Source organism: Eptesicus fuscus, chromosome 14 (assembly GCF_027574615.1).
Source record: "Eptesicus fuscus isolate TK198812 chromosome 14, DD_ASM_mEF_20220401, whole genome shotgun sequence".
Lineage (NCBI taxonomy): Eukaryota > Metazoa > Chordata > Mammalia > Chiroptera > Vespertilionidae > Eptesicus > Eptesicus fuscus.
The window spans coordinates 25,000,554-25,021,751 of record NC_072486.1 but is presented as its reverse complement, the minus strand read 5'-3'; the positions used below and the strand labels follow the sequence as shown (position 1 = coordinate 25,021,751).

Sequence of the window (21,198 nt, the reverse complement as noted above, 5' to 3'; positions counted from 1 at the left end):
AGCGTCAGCCTGCAGACTGAAGGGTCCCAGGTTCGATTCCGGTCAAGGGCATGTACCTTGGTTGTGGGCACAGCCCCAGTAGGGGGTGTGCAGGAGGCAGCTGATCGATATTTCTATCTCATCGATGTTTCTAACTCTCTATCCCTCTCCCTTCCTCTCTGTAAAAAATCAATAAAATATATTTAAAAAAAAAAAAGACTAGTGAGTATATCTAGATGCATCATCTGCTGAGACACTCTGAAAGCTGTTCCCTTTTCCTATCAAAAGGATGTCTGCGACTACTGTTGGTTTAGAAAACAGAAATATGTAACAGACAGGTGAGTTCAAAGACAGGTCTTATGACTTTGCCAGCTCAAGATAATGAACTTTACTCTTTTCTCTAGGCTCTTTGGCAACCCACTCACATGCTCTTCGGCAAGTGGTCTTCCAGAATGACATCATTCGAGTTTTTCAATAAAGGCCTTAAATACACATACTACAAATACCTGAGGTTCCCTCATCTACACCTGATCCCAATCATGGTGGGCCCAAAATGCGTAACAGACACTGGTCTAGGTAAGAGACGAAGCCTTTCTGTTTCCTGGACTGTCAGTATCCAGAATCATTTTCCACCTTAGAATCTCTATATTGTATTGTCCTTTGGGGCCAACAACAAATTTATAAAAGATTTCTGCTTTCTTATATATAATCCAAGCCTCCCTATAAATGTATCCTTTTTTCCCCTCTCCCCCAAAACTGCTCATATTTTTAATCATTTTCCTTTGGAGACTTTGTCTCTCTGTGTTTGAATTATTTCATTGTAAACACTGACTGAATCAATATCTAATGTAAATCAGGTGCTAGGCACTTTCAAAGTTTTTTTTCATTGAACCTTTACAATTTTTGGAACTTATTATGAAAATGTTCAAACACACACAAAGTAGAGAGAATAGTATAATAAACCCAATACTGCATTTCCCAATTTCAAAAATTATCATCATACTGCCTGCGCATTCTTCCCTACCACACCAAAACTGGATTATTTAAAAGCAAATCTCAGATATCATAGTCTCATAATCTCTGTAAATACTTTAGTGTGTATCGATAAGAGAAAAAGATTCTTTATGGTTCACATAATATGAATACCATTATCCAGCCTAAACATCAATTAATAACAAACACTCAATATCGAATAATCCTGTCAGTGTTTAAATTCCCTGATTTTTCTATTTTTTTAATGGAAATGCATATTGATGAAGAAAGTGAAGCATATAAAATTATTTAACTTTTAAAGACATATATTCTCAGTACACAGCAGATTATCAAGTTTCTCATTCAAAGCCTGGGTCTTCTTTATATACTATTGCACAGTTACCTTTTGTATGTTTAGAAGAAGGATACATAAATACTTTTAAAATTATCTTTATAAAAGTGGCCTTTTCTTTTTTTGAGTACTTAGATTCCAGTTGAATAACATTAAAAGTGGTTCAGTGTTTGGAATCTGAGGTAGACTTTTATTAGAGGATTAATCATTCACTGTGCAGTATGGCAAAGTAGGCGAAACTAGAAGAAACTAAGGATATAAACTTGCATGGTGTCTGTTGTGATCTCACATCTAGCATTACTCATACTGAGGCCTCCCCACCAGGCAGCACAGCTGTAATAAACTGATGATGATGACGACAATGATGATGATGGGCTTCTGGATGAAAGAAGGATTACTGAAATGTTTACAAAGAGCTTTAAACTGCTTAGGAGAAAGAGCATTACCATTAAACCGCACAAGTCAATCCTGGAAAGGTAAATGGGTTGGGAGACTAAATCCCCCAGGAACTCCTTTTCAATACCTGACACCATGTGAGATAAGAGAAATGAAAATGTAAACATATCACAAACCAATAACAGCAAGTTTCTGATACATTTAAAAAAAAAAAGGTATAATTGTTAAGGATCTCTTTTATGAGTCTTAAGTAAAGATACTTTGGGGGATTCTTAAGAACTACAACAATAAAATAAAGAGCTGCTTAAAAAATAGTCTTTAAAAGTTATAGAACACAAATCACCCAAGAAACAAAATAGATTCCTTTATACTGACCTTCAAGAATATTGTTCTGAGCTCAGCGGGATCCGCTCTCTTGGTTAAAGCCACCTACAAATAAACATAAAGACGTTTGTATTATTAGAACAAAGCTGAGAAATCAAGCTAGCGACTGAAAGAAATAAACTCCAGGTCAAAAATTAGAGGATTTCATTTTTGTACTTACACAGTAAATTCCCCAGTACAAAACCTACTTCCTGAATTTTAAATTAGACTCCATATGTGGCTTCATAAATGCTAACATTCTGGTCAAGCAACCGGTAAAGCTCCAAATATGTAGTGTTTAACCCTTTGCACTCGCTTGCTTTTCTCGATTCCTTTATTCTAATGCTAACTGTGTCGATACCCTTTTTTTTTTTTTTTCAAAAAGAATAAGAAAAAAGAAAAGTTGAAACAGATTTTTAATCATCTGGCATTTTAAAACTATACTCCAAAGTGATCCCTACCCTTTCATAGGGGAATAGTAAATATTAAAGTACAATCTGTGTGTTAACTCTGCAAGAGAAGATAGTTCTTAAAGAAGCTAGTGAACAAGGCAAATCGTATTAACAAGCAGAAGGGGGTTACTTCGCACAGTGCCACCATGAGCAGGTGGGAGTGCCCCAGCTATCGGGGCATGCCAAGCGAAGTCTCCTCCTCTCCCCGGCTTTTAATTTAAGAAGACAAAGGTCTCCAAAGGTATGGCTATTATTCTCCACATTCTGGAAAGACAAGGGGCTATGGTTACCTTTCAAGAGCAAAGTGTAACAGATTAGCTCAGAATAAGTGTTGTGCTTAATTCTCCAGCCCACAAAGTCCAAAAACATCACTGGGGAAAAAAGCAAGACAAACTTGAACATGGCTGCCCCAGGCCAACACAAAAGAGTCCTTATGTGGAACCAAACAGTGGGCTTATTCAGCGTCCCATCACCCAGTCCTGCTGGCAAAACCGTCATGAGACTGAATTCTCACCAAGCACAGCGTCACCCCACGACAGAGCCAAGAGGGGTTCCTGGAACCACCCCAATACTCGAGCCATGGCGCTATCCACAGGGAGATTTATGCAAATTGTTCTAAATCCCTTCTGTGTGTTTGCAAAGACTCTTCTGAGATCTTTGGACAATGGGTTCTCTGTCTCGAAGTGTGTAACTGCCTGAGTTCCTTGGCCCACCACTGTTGGGAATAATTTTATTAACTAATCACTGGAAGGGGAGAGGTACCCTTTGGAAATCAGTGGTTGGTCACCTTCTTTCCCAAAGCAAGACTGATAACTCTTTTAATTTCAGCTGAGCACTTGTAACCACCAGTGCTATTTTTATCCATAAGAATGTGTGATCTTTTAAAAATCCTGAATTAGGTAGTGTTCTTTACTGTTCAATAAAGAAGGGGGAAAACAGCCTGCTAACCGACCTAAGACTGATGATAACGCTGACCTAAGGCTGCAGGAGAAGATTCCCCCCTTGCAGGTCCATATTCTGAGGAAGGTGGAGAGAAGGAACACTACTGGGAGGGGATGGAACAGCATAAAAATGCCTCCACCCTCGTCTTTTAAGAGCAGAGACCTTCTCTCCGAGTTCCACATCGCAAGACAGTCCATCAGCAACATTTGTTAAAAGGCATATGGTGACCCTAGGCACTTAGTTGGTTTTCCTTTTAAAAGCAAAGGAAAGTTTCCACAAAGTGAACTATTCTTGCTCCCTCTGAATACCACATCCTTTAAAATGGAATTAATTCACTATGTCATAAAGCCTTCCCTGCGCAGTGCTCTTTCAGAGTGGGTTTAACCATCTGGCATTTTAAAACTATACTCCAGAGTGATCCCTACCCTTTCATAGGGGAATAGTAAATATTAAAGTACAATCTGTGTGTTAACTCTGCAAGAGAAGATAGTTCTTAAAGAAGCTAGTGAACAAGGCAAATCGTATTAACGAGCAGAAGGGGGTTACTTCGCACAGTGTCACCATGAGCAGGTGGGAGTGCCCCAGCTATCGGGGCATGCCAAGCGAACTCTCCTCCTCTCCCCGGCTTTTAATTTAAGAAGACAAAGGTCTCCAAAGGTATGGCTATTATTCTCCACATTCTGGAAATACACGGGGTTATGGTTACCTATGGTTACCTCTGCCCTGAATTCCCACAGCACTCTTCTCCTTGCTGATCCCAAAACTCACACTCAGGGCTCACCACCAGGACTACACGCCTCTGAGGGAGACAGGAACAAAGCGCTCCCTTTGTAACTCTCAGAGCCTCTGACACAGGAGAAAATCCATACAGTGACTCAACATTTGTAAGGCATGTTGCCTAATGTGTATAGAACATTTCATAGTTTTCAAACCATGACTATCACCTCATTGGAACCTCACAGCAACCCTGAAACTCAGATAGAGCCTATCATTATCCTCATTTTACCAAAGGAAAACTAAGACTCAGAAAGGGTCAAATATTTCCCCCAAAACCAGATTAGCACCAATCTGTACTCACATTTCTATGTATTTGAAATCAGATCCTCAATCTTCCATCTTTGACTGTTGGTCTTTACACTGGTCCACATTACATACAGCTTCACACTGATGATAACTTGTGTTAACCACTGACATAACAGAGTACATGCCTAGAAATCAAGACTCTCCCAATTGCTCCTACCACCACCAGTGTGTCATGTCCATCCAGTGCTGTGATTAAGAGCATGGCTTTAGTGCCAGACCACCCTCGATTGGGGGGCCAGGCCCAACCTCTAAACTAACTAGCTGTGTGACCTTGAGCTACTTCCCTGACCTCTCAGCCTCACTGTCCTCCTTTACAAAGCAGGAACTCCTGGGTGGTTAGAGGGGTGATAGGAGACAATCACATAAAGTGCTGAGCATCCACACCCCCCAACAGTTAAAGTATTCAATAAATGGTTATATTACTTGTATTATTTATCCACGTGTGTTTATATTCTATCATGCTTACTCCTAAAAATGTCTAAATGATGACTAACCTGGCTCATAACTTGAGAAGGGAGAAATCAGAAGAGAGGAGAAAGTAACTCATGGGTCTTCAAAAACATTCACCAAAGCTCTAAAGGAACATACAGGCTTCCTAACTGATCATTCCATCTGCTATCCTAGCTCCATCGCTGGCTACTTCTTGAAAACAGACCCCAAGTCCCAGGTACAGCACATAGTTAACGATCACTGTGGCACTCCCCTGAGGCCCACTGAAATGTGTATTGGGTCCTGGACACATTCCACTGAAGCACAGATAACCACGGTTCAACAGGAAGTGGATTCAGATACACTCCTGAGCCTCTCCTCTGCACTAATCACATCTATTGCCCCAGTGTTGTGAGGCCATTCAAAATGTCCATTTTTCTCTTCTACCTCCTGCTCTTATCTTCTTGTTTTAGTGTCATTTCAGTGGCTTCATAGAAGACAACATAAAAGTGCAGTCAGAAGTGCCAGTGTTCTGAAGGTGTGTTGAGATGGATTCTACCTAGTGGTAAAAGCAATTCCCAGATAGTTCTATGAGCTAGAAAGAGGGAACCACAGAGAGGAGGCCTCCCTTTTTAACCAACTCAGAATAACTACTCAGCAGGCACAGTGTCCATCACTTGATAAGCTTTAGTTCACTGGGCTTTGGAAGAGTCAGCAAACTTTAGATTATTTTCAGAAGACTTATTTTCATTGTTATATATCTTTTTCTCATATACTAACAGCATGTAACTGTTTAAAGCTACAAATCTTAAAATCTAATTGCCTGATTTTATCATTACGTTTCTTAATTTTGCATTATAAGAGTAGATTCCACGGCCTGGGCCCGTGTGGCTCAGTGGCTGAACGTCGACCAATGAACCAGGAGGTCACAGTTCTAGTCTGTGGTCAGGGCACATAGTGCCAGACCACCCTCCATTGGGGGTGCAGGCTCCCGGATTGCCAGCTTAATAACCAGTAGGGGGCGTGCAGGAGGCAGCTGATCAATGAGTCTCACATCATTGATGTTTCTATCCTCTCTCCCTCTCCCTCTCTGAAATCAATATTTTTTTTAATATATATATTTTAAAATAGGAATTAAATCCACTTTGGGCAGTCTGACTCATCAGCTCTGATTGCCAGAGCACATGTGCTCATTCCATGAGGAAATTTTCTCCCTGGTTTGATATGACTGGGTCTAAAATCTCAATGGATTTCAAGCTCAATCATAAGGAATGAGGGTATATTTTATGACAAAAGTACATACACTATTAAGGGAATGCTGTCTATGGTTTAACAAGTCCTCTAGTTGATCCTGGTTCTATTAAAGTTTAAGAACCACAACTTTAGCTAATGTCCAATTCTGTTTCATCCAAGTCACCTGAGGGGCTTTTAAATTTTGTCAGTACTCAGGTCCTACCAGAGGCCAATCGAATTAGGCTATCTTTAAAGCTTCCCCATGAGAGTATAATGTTTGGCTAGGTTGAAAACCACTGGGTTAGAACCCAAGGTCCTCACCTCAGCTTGCTACTTCACCAACTGTACAACACAGCCTTCACTTAGCAATACTTCCCCCTACACTCCCCCCCAAAGCTAAAGGTCTGAAAACCAAGACAAGCACAAGCTTACACTGAAAACCCTACTGTCATGAAGCAATTATTTACCTTAGATCTGAAAAAACACACAGAAGAGACAGCTCATCAAAAGCAGGCTACTCTGTGTGGGGCGGGGCGGGGGGGGGGGGTGACGAGAAGAAGGATGTGCACATACACACATACAGGCATGCAGTGACAAGCAGGAATAGGAGGTGGAGGGAGAAATGTTCCTGCATAGTCTTTTGTATCTGTGGAAGTAGTGTAGTAGGTAGACCAAAATCTCAATGGAAAGTACTACTGGGTGTGACCTAACAATTTAGAAGCTTCTTCCCATGTACCTTCCTGTACTATAAATATAAAGACTGGAAGGCTAAAACTACATTTTCCGGACTCCCTTGCAGCTATGTTGTCTAGGTGCTGTCCTATTAGATGAAGTTGGATGAGATTTAAAAGCCAGAGGTTTAGAAAGCAAAGATGAGGAAGTTAGGGGCCATACTTCTGCCATTTCTTAGCAAGCACCATCATACGAAGTGTCTGATTTTCCAGTGGCAACCTCCTACCCATGCCAATGGCAGCATGGTTCTGAAACACTCCCCTTTAGTCAGGTGGTTTCATGACTGCAGAAGAGGCAGCTACTCCCTTGGTGGCCTGCTCTGTTGTGATGCTCTTGAAGTCATTCCTGAGAGCTCAACCTAAAGTCTGTTTCTTCACCTTCCCAACAAATTCTGGAAGCCATTTAATACCCTGTAATAAAACTCCCTCTGCTTAGCCCAGCTAGAGTGGATTCTGTTCTCCGCAAGTGAACCTTGACTGATACAATCAGTAATTACAAAAGAAAGTTTAGAATTCCCCAAAACCACAGTTACCATTAACTTGCAAGGAAGAAAGAGGTGTCTAATAAAATTTAAGAAAAATAATTTTAATTGAATTCACTGAGTCACTCATTCCTCATTCTACAGTTTCCCTAATTTCCAATAAAAAAGTAGGAATTATGAAAAAAAGTTACTGAAATATAAATTAGTATACAGATAAGATGCCTTGTTAACTATTCTTTAAACCACAACATTTTTGTGTAATCCATCCCAAAAGTTCATGTCATTCAACAGTTGACTTACAAAGCACCAGACATCACAAATGTTAACCCACTGGGTAATTACACAAGCAGGTCATTTCAAGGCTGTGGGAGATGTTTATCAAAGGATTCAGTAGGTTGTGAAATGTGTTGGATTTAACTCTGTGCTATTGTAGACAAATATTAAACAACCATAAAGACATCACCATAAAATTCTGATATTCACAAGGAGAGTAGCACTGTTAAAAAATGAATGTGAGCATTTTAGCTGTGTTCTGTTATGCCAAAATAGTTTTAAGCACACTAATTTTAGACTTCATTATTATTGTTATTAAGCTAAAGCCAATATTCCAGTAAATGTTCCCAAGAGTAATAATTTGACAAGAGACAGTATGAGTCTTTCTGAAATAGGTATTTTTCTGTTTATATTTTTGACTTCTTATGGAGATGGTCGAAGGTGCCTGCTCACCTTGACATAAGCAGACATCCCCAGCTTTAGAATAAATATTTGGGTCTCAATGTGCTGCTAACTTAAACCTTGGACAAGTCAGTTAACATCTCTGAGTTTGACTTTCCTCATCTATGAAATGGGGAAAATGCCAAAATCTACTTATCTATGTCATAAAGTTATCTTAAAGATCAATTAGAATGAAAAAAAAAAAAAAAAAAAACAGCAGCAACAACCAACTTTGTGAATCCTAAAGTGACAGCTAATGTGGGTAGTGATTATTAGCTACTCTTTAAAAAATGTAAGCTGAGAGCACAGCTCCGGATATTTCTAATCCCAAATAGGAATGGAAGGCGAGGAGGTCCAGCATGTATTCAAGTTAGAAATAAACAATAAATGATGGAAAAATAGTTTATCAGAATTCTATTGGATAATCACAGTCTTGTTAGGAAGGCTGAAGAATCAGCTGGAGGCTAAGTTTCCACCAGAGAAGCCGGAAACTGTCCCAGGATCACCTGCTGAGCAATCTCCCTCCCATCTCCCAACAGAAGCAGGTAGCCTGGCTCCCTGTCAGGTCCGCTGCCATGGAAACTTCACACACAAGCAGCTTCCTCAGGTTGCTCTCTTCCAAATCAAAGCCAAGCGTCAGCCTCTAATTGGCAGAGCTCGATCATGTGCTTTTGTTCTGGCTGCAAGGAAAGGTGGGAACTGAGTTCTGACTCATTCATTCTGGCAGGCAGGCCTTACAATGTGGAGATTTTCTCCAATACAGAAAAGTTAGACACAAGATGGTGGGGAGACTTCGGGCTTCCAGTCCAGCAGGTGAGGGGCCTAAAAGCTGCTACTCTATCTATCCAACAAGTGAAAAGCAGAAAAGCTGAAAAATCAACAACTCTACCTAGATCCGTCAGAAAAGTGAGGTCACCAAAAAAAACACTGCCCCCAAAATTAGAGACACAGAAAGGCAGAACCAGGGAATCACAGCCGACCAGAGCAGAACCCTGTGAACTGAAACCTCCGTGGGAACCAGTGTCTGAGCAGGAAACAACGAACTGCTAGAGGCTTAAGAGTGGACAAGATGGAGGTTTTAGGACTCTAGGGGACCCAGACATAGGGGGTTCCCCACATTTGGTGAGTTTCGCCTCCTGGAACTCCACCTGGTCCCCACAGGGAATCATCGGAGAAAGAAACACCTTGCTCTTCCAGCAGGAGGAGAGGAAAACCATTTTGAAATCCATCGGACCCCTCTGTTCTTTATACCAAGGTCTGCCCTCCAGAGAAATGATCTAATGGCAGCCTAACCTGCAGGGATTTATCAGAGCCTAACTGACCGGAGGGAAGGCAATCCCAAACTCCTCTCCGCCTAAGGGGAAGAAAACACTGGGAAACACATGTGAAATATACTATCCAGGGACACAGGCTCTCTAACGGACTGACACCTAATCTCCTTCCTACCATCGCATCACCAAAGGCCTCTTTAGAGCAGTTCCTGTTGCCCAGGACAGCATGTCTGCCTACCAAGGAAAATGACAAGCATGTCTGCCTACCAAAAGGCAAAAAACACAACTTGAAGAGACACAACAAGCACCAAAATCAGACTCAAATATGGCAGGAATGTTGAAAGTATCAGGCCAGGAATATAAAACAACTATGATTCATGTGCTAAGGGTTTAATGCATAAAGTAGACAGTATGCAAGAACAGATGGGGCAATATAAGCAGAAAGATGGTAATTCTAAGAAAGAACCAAAAAGAAATGCTAGAGATCAAAAACTACTGAAAGAGTAAAGAAGAATGTTTTGATGAGCTTATTAGTGGGCTGGACACAGCTGAGGAGAGAATCTGAGACTAAGGGTATTTCAATAGAAGTTTCCAAAACTGAAAAGCGAAGAGAAAAAAGATTGGGAGGAAACACACACACACACACACACACACACACACACACACACACCAGAACAGATACTCAAGATCTGTGGAACAAAATGGACCATAAAGCTAAATGTGAAACTCAAAGCTATATAGAGATCACAGAGCTAAAATGTAAAAAGAAGATATAGTAGCCCTGGCCCTGTAGCTCAGTTGGTTAGAGAGCTGCCCCAATATGCCAAGGCTGCGGGTTCGATCCCCAATCAGGGCACATGCAAGAATCAACCATTGATGGTGCTGCTCCACTGACAATAATGATGTGTCAATGTAGGTTCATCAATTGTAACAAATGTTATCCCTCTGTTGATGTCTTATGCATAAATAAGTGGAACAACAAATGGATATTTCTCTCTCTCCCTTCCTCTCTCTCTGAAATCAATCAATAAATTTAGAAAAGAAGACATAGTAGGAACCTAGATGGCTTTGGATTTGGCAAAGACTTTTAAATATAACACCAAAGGCATGATCCATGAAAGGAATAATTGATAAACTGGACTTCATTAAAATAGAAATTTCTGCTCTGTGAAAGACATTATCAAGAGAATGAAAAGATAAGCGAATGAATCAAGAGAATGAAAAGACTGGGATAAAATATCTGCAAAATAATAGCAAATAAAGGACTGTTATCCAAAATATATAAAGAACTCGTAAAACTTAACAATAAGAAAACAAACAACCCAATTAAAAAATGAGCCAAAGACCTTAACAGAAAGCAAACCAAAGAAAATATAAAGACGGCAAACAAGCATGTGAAAAGATGCTCCCCATCATATATGCAATCAAGGAATTACAAATCAAAGCAATGAGATATCACTATACAACTGTTATAAGGGCCAAAATCTGGAAGAGTGACAACACCAAATGCTGGTGAGGATGTGCAGCAACAGGAAGTCTCACAGATTGCTGGCAGGAATGAAAAACAGTACAATCACTCTAGAAGAACATGGGAGGTTTCTCGCAAAACTGAACATACTCTCACCACACGATCCAGCATTCATACTTCTTTTTTTAAAAGTATATTTTTATTGATTTCAGAGAAGGGAGGGGAGAGAGCGATAGTCACATCAATGATGAGAGAGAATCACTGACCAGCTGCCTCCTGCACACCCCACACTGGGGATCAAGCCCGAAACCCAAGCATGTGCCTTGACCAGGGAATCGAACTGTGACCTCCTGGTTCATAGCTAGATGCTCAACAACTGGGACATCAGCTGGGCCAGCATTCATACTTCTTAGTATTTACCCAAAGGGGTTGAAAACTTATATTTATACAAACACCTGCACACATCTTGACAAACATCTTGACAATTAATGCATAAACTATGATACCTCCAGACAATAAAAATTATTGAGCCCTAAAAATAAATGAGCTATCAAGCCATGAAAAGACATGGAGGAAACGTAAATGCATATTACTAGGTGAAAGCAGTCAATTTGAGAAGACGACATTCTGGAAAAGGCAAAGAAGAAAAAGATCAGCGGTTGACAGGGTTAGGGTGTAGAGAAAGAGAATAGGCAGAGCGCAGAGGATATTTAGAGCAGTGCAAGTACTCTGAATGGATACATATCATTATAAAGTTTGTTTAAATCCATAGAATGTACATCAAGAGTGAACCCTAATATAAACCATGGGCTTTGGGTAATAATGATGTGTCAATGTAGGTTCATCAATTGTAACAAATGTTATCCCTCTGTTGGTGTCTGATGATAATAATGGGGGAGACTAGGAATATGTGTAGGCAGGTGGTATATGGAAAATCTCTGAACCTTCCTTTCAATTTTGCTATGAAACTAAAATAAAGTCTATTTTTTTTTTTTAATCATGGGTAGCCAGGACCATCAAGATGAACCTGACTAGGCAGTCACTAGGCACACACCCACAGAATCTCCCTTTCTTTCTGAGAATCCTTAAAGCAGGTTGGATTATCTTCCTTTATATTGGAAAAAACTTCGGGCCAAACAGGTTGATCTGCTCCAAGCCCATCTCTTTCCACAATGCCACAGCCAGGCAGGCAGGTTGCTCAACCTTGGACCTACAGACATTTGGGGTCAGATTACTGTTTGTTGTAGGCATCTGTCTGGTACCTTGTAGGATGTTGAGCAAAATCCCTGGACTTTACTCACTAGGTACCAGTAGTAATCCCCTCCTCCCAGATGTGATATTGCCAAATATCCCAGGGGGCAAAACTACCCCAGCCCCAGCTGAGAACCACAGCCTTAGATGGTGCTGCTCCACTGGCTCGTGCATGCTGCACAATGGCCCAGGGGAAGCCTATGGTGTGCTAGGCCCAGTGCCAGGCATTGAGGAGACAATGCCAAATAAACCAGAGACCCTGCCCACAGAGAGAATGACAGACTTATCAGCAAGCGGTTGGTACAAAGAGTGTAATGATACATGCCATCATCACAAGGTAGAGTGGTTGCAGAACTAAGATCGTAATTCTGGTGGAGTCAGGGGTCATGGAGGGAGGCAAAGTCTTTGAAGCTGGGTCATTTGTTATTGATTTTAGCAACTAACACTGATGAGCTAACTTTGACTGGGCCCTTGACACTATGCTAGGCATAATGCTAACGACTTTACATCTGATCTCATTTAAAAATCTCTAAAACTGTGTAAGGTGAAGAGTCATTAATATCTCCATTTTTCAGATGAGGAAGCTGAGGCATTTAAGACATTTAGTCTTAAATAAGCAGTAGTAAATCACAGAGCCAAAAATACCCTACAGTCCAGTTTTTGACACTAATTATAATACTTGAAGGAAGTGCCAAGAATTTGGCAAGCAAGGACAGAGACCTTAAGCAATCCTTATGAATCGTGCTACTGGACAACACTGTAGCTGAAAGCAATCCTATCTAATAAAAGAGTAATATGCAAATTAACCATCACTCCACTACACCCACAAGCCACGCCCACCAGCCAATCAGGATCGAGTATGCAAATTAACCCAACCAAGATGGCTGCGGCCACGGAGTGAGCAGGAGGCTTGGGTTTCCCCGGCAATGGAGGAAGCCAAGCTTTCCACACACACTGGCTGGCCCAGGCCTCCACTTAAGGCTACAAATTTTCAATTATAGAAGATACATAAACCCAAACAAAAATGGCGGCAGCCACAGAGCTGGAGAGAGCAGGAGGCTTGAGTTGCCCCCAGCGATGGAGGAAGCCAAGCTTCCACAGCCCTGGCCTGCCTTGGTCTCCACTCAAGGCTACAAAGTTTCAATTATAGAAGACAAATAAATCCCAGATACCAGGGCCTCCGCTTGGGTCGCCGGGGGGCGTGGCTGGCCTGCAAACCACCACAGGCCCCTCGCCCAGGCCGCCCCACACCCCAAGGGAACCCCTACCCTGATCCAGGACACCTTTCAGGGCAAACCAGCTGGCCCCCACCCGTGCACCAGACCTCTATCCTATCTAATAAAAGAGTAATATGCAAACTGACCATCACTCCAACACACAAGATGGCTGCCCCCATGTGGTCAAAGATGGCTGCCACCATGTGGACACAAGATGGGCTGCCACAAGATGGCCAGCAGGAAAGGGCAGTTGGGAGGGACCAGTTCTGCAAGGGAGGGGAGTTGTGGGTGATCAGGCCAGCAGGGGAGGGCAGTTGGGAGGGACCAGGCCTGCAAGGGAGGGCAGTTGGGGGCAATCAAGCCTGCAGGGGAGGGCAGTTAGGGGTGACCAGGCCGGCAGAGGAGGGAAGTTGGGGGCGACCGGGCCTGCAGGGAAGGACAGTTGGGGGGGACCCAGGCCTGCAGGGGAGAGCAGTTGTGTTTGGGTGGGGGGGGAGCAGGCCTGCAGGGAAAGGCAGTTAGGGGTGACCAGGCCTGCAGGGGAGGGAAGTTAGGGGCAAACAGGCTGGCAGGGGAGCAGTTAGGCATCAATCAGGCTGGCAGGGGAGTGGTTAGGGGGTGATCAGGCTGGCAGGCAGAAGCGGTTAGGGGCAATCAGAAAGGCAGGCAGGTGAGCAGTTGGGAGCCAGCAGTCCGGATTGTGAGAGGGGTCCCAAATTGGAGAGGGTGCAGGCTAGGCTGAGGGACACCCCCGCCCCCCGTGCACGAATTTCTTGCACCGGGCCTCTAGTGATACATGAATGCCCAGGTTCAGTAGAAGGCAAACCTGCCTAATGTAGAGTATTATTCTCCAGTATTATATGCTGAACTCAGTCTCAATTTTTTTAAGCATCAAGGTTACAGTATAATTAGGAACCAGCTGCAATTGTAATTACCGCTCCCAATATAATTTGTTACATATTAGCAAGTGTCAAATTACTACTGCTCCTTAAATGAATAAAAACTGATTGTGCTGTTCTGAAGATTGGGATGTGTGTTCCTGATGGGGAACAAAGGAATATAAAAAGTATATGGCATATTTATAAAGTGCTGAAAGGCTCTACTTAGGAGATCACACAAGTGGCTGGAGCCCAGATACTGCCACAGAAAGTTAAAATGGCTTCGGAGAGCGAACAGCTAACTTAATAAATGCAGGGGAAAGCAGCTAATCAAAGACAATGGACAAGTTGCTTCCACTAAATGGTACCCTACCTGTTCACAATTCTTCTGTGCATCAACATCATACACCTGAAGAATAGTCAAGGACTATTCAGAGGACGTGTAAAGAAAAAGAACAGGAGCCCTCTGTACAGCCTGGATTCATCCCAAAGACTCTGCATGATTTCACTCGAGTGAGCCCCTCCTCCACCCTCTACCACAGCCCATGGACTGTGACATGACTGACCAGGAATCGAACCAGCGACCTCCTGGTGCATGGGATGAGGTTCAACCAACTGAACCACACTGGCCAGGCAATGCTGCCATTCTTTTCTTTCTAAGTTTATCTTTATTGTTGAAAGTAAATTTAAAAGGCCCAAGTCAAATGCCAGTTCCTCCAGAAAGATTTTCCAGATTCTGCAACCAGATTCCCCTCACAGAATGCTGTTTGCACCTACTTCGTGGGGTTTACAATTGTACGTTTAAGCTCTCACTCCATCGTTAACCATTAATACGACCTCCTGTTTTCTCATCTGTGAGAGAGAGAACACGAGTATGAGGACTGAATGAAAGGAGGGTAATTTGGGAGAGAAGCTGGCAGTGCCTGGCTCCCCAGTGACTGGTATCCTTTCCATGTTCAGAGGCCCGTTGGCTGAGTCAGCAGCGGACAGCGGAGCCCTAGGGGAAGGCGCTCAGCTTCTGAATGAATCAGATTCCATCTTAAGCATCTGAACCAGCAGAGGGTCTGGGCTGAGCAGGTAGCAGCCACGCTGGCTGATGATGTGGCAGGAGTGACAGTTCATGACCTCCTGGGGTTGAAGGACAACTACAAAAATTAAACCGGTCCCCTAACCTTTCATCTTATATCAAAATAACTGCAGATAATCAGATATAATCTTTAAAAAGAGGGAGAGAGGCTGATAAAGAGTACTAGAAAAACACGAGTGGTTTCTTGGGTAATATTAAGGTGGGAAGCCGTGTTTAAACATGACAGACGACGCAGAATTCAGTAAAGGAAAAGATTAATATGTAATATAAAAAAGTTGTTTTAAATCAAAAGTGAGAGTGAGCCAGTTAAACATCACTTGCAAAAAAATAAATAAATAAAAGTGTAACTGGTAGGACAGAGGGCCAAGGTTCTTACATTTTTTTAAATGCCCTTAGAACAAATCAATGGGAAAAGGCAAACAACCTAATAGAAAATTGGGCAACGGTCAAAACGAGGCTCTTCTCCAAGTGCTGGTGGACACCAAAAATGGACCCACAGAAGTCTTCAAGCACCACCGTAAAAAAGAGCCAGGGGCTGAGCTTTTGCTTCCAGAGCCGAGTGGAAGACAACGGGAGAAAGTGGAATCCTCACACGCAGCGTGAACGTCACCTGCAATGAAATAGTGTGTGCATGCTCACGGGGCAGGGAAGCGCTTGCCGGTGGGCCCGGCAGCGTCAGATAAGAGACCTGACATATCACCAGCCTTTCCTTGCAAGCCACCTACCTCCCTCCACCCCTGGGCTAGCAATACGCAAAAGACACAGCAACTAAATGCCATGTGTGGACTGTGTCTGAATCTTGATTGGAACCAACAAACTTGGAGCATGGGTTTTTAACATCCTGACAGGTGCTTCAAGAAATGGGGAAATAAAACTAAGATCCCTTTTCCTAAAATTGAAGGGTAGAATTAAAAAAAAATAAATAAATAAGCAAAATCTGCCCGCCAATATAGAGAAATGGCCCAAAACATTCCTATCTCTGACAACTCTAAGTTAAACAAGCAGGCTCCTTTTCCCCCACTACACTGTTGCCATAGCTTTATGGTAAGGAATGTGAACAGGGTTTGGATGTGTCCCATTCACAAACGACTGTGAAGGACATGACAAGGGAATGACTGTTCGACAACAGCCAAGGCCACAGAGGCGTTAGCAGGGTAAAGAGATTAAATTGCATTCGGCATGCAACATGAGTCCACACTGTGCAGCAAGGTAAATTAAAGAGGGCAACGTGGGTACAGTGGTCATGTGCTCGGACTCTGGAGCCAGGCTGCCTGTGTTCAAACCACAGCTCTGCCACGTAGAAGCTGTGTGACCTCAGACAAGTCACTTAATCTCTCTGTGCTTCAAGAGTCTTAACCACTCTACTAGTATGCAGATGAGTTTCCCCAACTGTATAATGGAGACAATACAGCACTGCATGTCATAGGGCTGTTGTGAAGATGAAATTATTTCCTACACAGAGTGCCTGGCTTTTATGAGTGTTACAAAAGTATAAGCGGCCACTCTTAAATTTCTCTGTTAAAAAAGCTTATGCCTTCCCTGCTACCTTGTAGGTGATTATTAAGGTCAAATAATGAAACATGGGTCTTCAGATTACCTGTTTATTTTAATCCCTGTAAACTCTTGAGTTCTTGAAAACACACTCAAGCTTGGCATTTGGGGAAGCCCGGCACTTAGTATAGGAGCTGGCAGATGGCTGGTCCCAGTAACACACTTACAGCATTTTTTTTAAACTGTGAAGATCTATACCCAGGAACACAATACTGCTACTACTGAGACTACAAGAGCCAATCTTAGAAGCTTCTTTTGACAGTTCTGGACAGAATGAAGAGAGAAGTACAGGGAAACGACCAAAGGCAAGACCAGCTCAGAAGCTATGGCAATGCTGTGGCTAAAAAGCAATGGCAAACTGAACATGGATGGAGGAGACAGGACACGCCTCTCAGGGAAGAAGAAGAGGTTACCTAACCCATCTCTGCCAACATCCAAATTCTCACAGGTGTTGTCTCTCCTGGTACTTAGGAAAACTACGTTGCAGGCTGACAGTGAGGCACGGCCAAGGAGATAAATTCAATTCTAGGTAAGCGGACTCCGCGATATCTTTGAGACGGGCAAGTTGAGATTTCCAACAAACAGCTGACAATGCAAGGCTGGCGCGTGAGGAGTGAACATGGAGCCATCACCTTTCAGGGGGAATAGGATCTTGGGTCTAACCTGAAGAAAACACTAAAGATGCATCAAAACAGGCTTATGATGGAGTTCTAAACACACTACCCCAAAATATAGCACCTTGGCATATTGAATATCTTAAGCTGAAGAAATGTGGAAAAAAAAAACAACTGGCAGAAACAGGAAGGTCACTGTGACCTCTTACCCAAACCACCAACGCACCCTCCTTCTCTGAAACTGGTCACAAAATTCCCAGGTTAAGGGTACCCTCCCAGTACCAGGAGGAGGGAAGACATTCTTATCACCAGAGTTGGGGAATTGGGGGCCAAGAAATCTGAACAAACAAACCTTGTTAAACTACCCCTTATCTACCTGGTTACTTCTTCACCATTTACTAACCCTACCCTAACACCTCTTTTCCTGTCAATTCTTCACAAAAGTACTATTTCTTTGTCTAAAAGGAATAAAAGCTTCTTGCTCTGATCACTTCTTCTGGGGTCTTATTAGCCTGTGAAGGCTCTCATGTACTTGTAAAAATTCAATACAATTGATATGCTTTTTGTCCTGTTAATTTGTCTTGGTCAGTTTAATTTTCAGACCCAGCCAGAGACCCAAAGAGGATTGAGGAAAACTTTTTCTTCCCCTACATTTACTTGTATTTTCTACACTTACAATTTTCTTAGAAATGGTACTGCAAATGTCTTATGCAGAAGATATTTTACCATAAAACTGTGTCTTTTGACATATCCGACTCATATCAACAGTGTTCACGGATAACATGTGGAAGCTGTGACTACATGCAGAAATCAAGACAAAGCAACCAGCCTAATAACCATCATTAAATAGAGTGGCTTATTTAGGTTGAATTGCTAAGACTTTCAACGCTGTCCACTTTGCTATGCTGTCAGTGCCTAAGGTCACAAGGAACCATCCGGGCCTATTTTCAACCAGCAAATTTCCAAAAGAAATGGTGAGTATGAGTACTCTATCTTCTAAAGTTTTCCGATCAACAGATCAGACCACCAGGTCTACAAAATAGCCACTGGGAATAATTCTGAGGGAACAGACCAAAGCCACCATTGGCTGGGTCAGTGTGACCCAACCAGAAGTTCTGGTTAAATAGGCCATTAAGAGAGAGAGAGAGAGAGAGAGAGAGAGAGAGAGAGAGAGAGAAGAGAGAGAGAGAAGAGAGAGAAGAAGGAGAGAGAGAGAGAGAGAGAGAGGAGAGAGAGAGAGAGAGAGAGAGGGAGAGAGAGAGAGAGAGAGAGAGAGAGAGAGAGAGGGAGGTTTGCTCAGTTATCAAATATTTTTCTAAGGGAATTACATCCCTGTGACAAGGTACATCCTCCTTACTCCCAAGCAAATCAACAGGTATCCGCAGATTCACACATTCCTCTGTTCCAAGACCCCACCAAAGGCAACCAAGCACACATGGCAAGGAGGAGAGGTGCTTATGCTGCAGGAGCACAGGAAGTGACCGTGCTCAGCAGGCCTAGTCCTCATCGGCAGTGGAGAACAGAAAGAACGATGCCAGGTAAGAACTCGACAGAAGCGCAGGCTGGTCACAGGACAAAAGGTCAAAGGTGCAGGAGTCAGACTCCACCAGCAGTCTTAGAAAAGAACTCAATATCCAAAGAGACCTGCTCCCTGATTTTCTTACACTACACACTGACTTTCAACCCTTCCCAGCCCCCACTTCTGCATTTGCTGGCCAAGGCTTATAAAGCCCGGTGACCTGACTGGGGAGCAGGCACCACACGGAACTAGGTTTGCCAGGGGAAAGGCTGCCAGACCAGCGCTGCTCTTGGCAACGTTTCCCTCCTCGGGCACCCACCACCTCCGAGGCTTCGCAGGAGACAAAAGGAGCTTTCAACCACTTTGGTGAGAAAACCTGTATTCTAGGATAATTACAAAAGTGTATAAACTCGATGCCTGAGCACCAAGGTGCTACGGGGCAGAAGGACTGAAATTAAGTAGAAAGAAGAGGACTTATAGGGACCCCACACACACACCCTTCCTTTTAATGGACACACCAGGGATGTTCATTTAGCCCACTGCGTTCATTCTTCCTTATCCCAAGAAGGAACCATCAGGGGATCAACTGAAGCAAAGAGCACAAGAACAGCCTTGGGCAGTGGCCTTAGAGCACATCTGATTCACCTGGAGAGCTTTTAAAACACTTTGAGGCTCAGGCCACACCGAAGTCTAATGAAATCAGAATCTCTGGATAGCACCCGGGCGTCGGCATTTTTATCCCTGTCCAGATGACTGCCATGTGCTGAGGAGAATCCTTGGCCTCCAATAGTACAAAATGCAAAGGGACTTCAAGGGAAACTGGACCAATTACACATTTTTCTTAGACTCCATTTCTTCACCTGGCAAGGGGGACAGAATTGATGAGGGGAAGAGTGTTATATATACCCCCAAGGTTTACCCACCTCCATCAGTTTAAGAAACCCTAAATCCAAACATCAGTGAAACCACCGAAACGTACCATCACCATGGTAGCATAAAACCAACTCAAGCAGTCCTTCCTGCCTACCACAAACAACTGGTCTGCTTTATGATGATATTATTATACCACCAAATGCCTAGCATTTTTTACCATAAAGAAGAGAAAACCTTCAATCTGCAGAATATCCTTAATAAACTCGATCACATTTTATCCTCAATAACAAACCTCTGAAGAGGGTATTATTGCAGGTGAGAAACATAAAATGGAGGTTAAATACTGAGTTAAAATGTTTTACAAAGGTATATGACAGTGATGATAGCTGCCCAACTCTGTGACGATACGAAAAGCCATTAAATTATACACTTTAAGTGGGTGAATTGTATGGTAAATGGTATATGACAATCCCTGGCCTGTGCAATGTGGTTTGAAAGCCATTTAACAAATATACACACTCAGTATATGAATGAAACGTATGCTGAGCGCCAAAGCATTCTACAGAGACAAATTACTGAACTGGGACCATCAGGAAATATGCATGTTCATAATTGATGGTGTGTGAATCCTCACATGCACCTTTGCAAATGGAACTCCTTTTAAGGCCTGGGAAGAGAAGGGTTAAGAGCAGAGACTCTGAATACAGACTAGAAGGGCTCAAACTCAGGCTGTATAACTTACTCGCTGTACAACCATGAGGAAATGACATAACCTCTCTGGAGCTCAGTTTTCTCACCTGTAACATGAGGACAAAAATAGAGAGCACCTACTTTTTGGTATTATGAAAATTAATTGAGTGATTATTTGTAAAGCACTAGGGAAAATGCCTGGTACATAGTAGGCACCATGTAAGTGGTCCTAAAATAAAAGTTAGGTTTATAGGAAGGTACCTAATTTCCCTCCTAAGCCATCTCTCCCGTCTCCCATAAACTCTACTCTGTACCATGCTAAACCATCAGACGGACAATATGGCAGACAGGGTAAAAGCACAGACTCTGGAGCCACACAGGCTGGATTTAAACCCCAGCTCCTTACTTCCTGATTATCAGATCACCCCTTGGTATCCCAGTCTTCATCTGTAAACCTGGGATGATAGTATATAACTCATAAGACTGTTCAAGGCATTAAGGGAGTTAATAATGAAAAGCTTTAAAATTAAATCTCCTATCTCGTAAGCACTCAATAACTGTTAGCTGCTCTTGGATTTATTTTATTACCTGCCATCCCCTAAATGTAGCATGTGCTCTCACCTCTCTGCCTTTCACTTGCTGTTTCCTATC

The 21,198-nt window shown here is 42.8% G+C and overlaps 1 protein-coding gene across 1 annotated transcript in view; it reads right to left on the bottom strand.

Annotated features, from left to right (window-relative positions):
• SLC25A13 (solute carrier family 25 member 13) overlaps window positions 1-21,198 on the bottom strand; it is a 157,122-nt gene that overhangs the window by 131,910 nt on the left and 4,014 nt on the right. Inside the window, exon 2 of the mRNA XM_008148832.3 lies at window positions 2,075-2,128. Within this exon, the coding sequence (XP_008147054.1) occupies window positions 2,075-2,128 (54 nt within the window). The remainder of the gene's footprint in view (window positions 1-2,074; window positions 2,129-21,198) is intronic.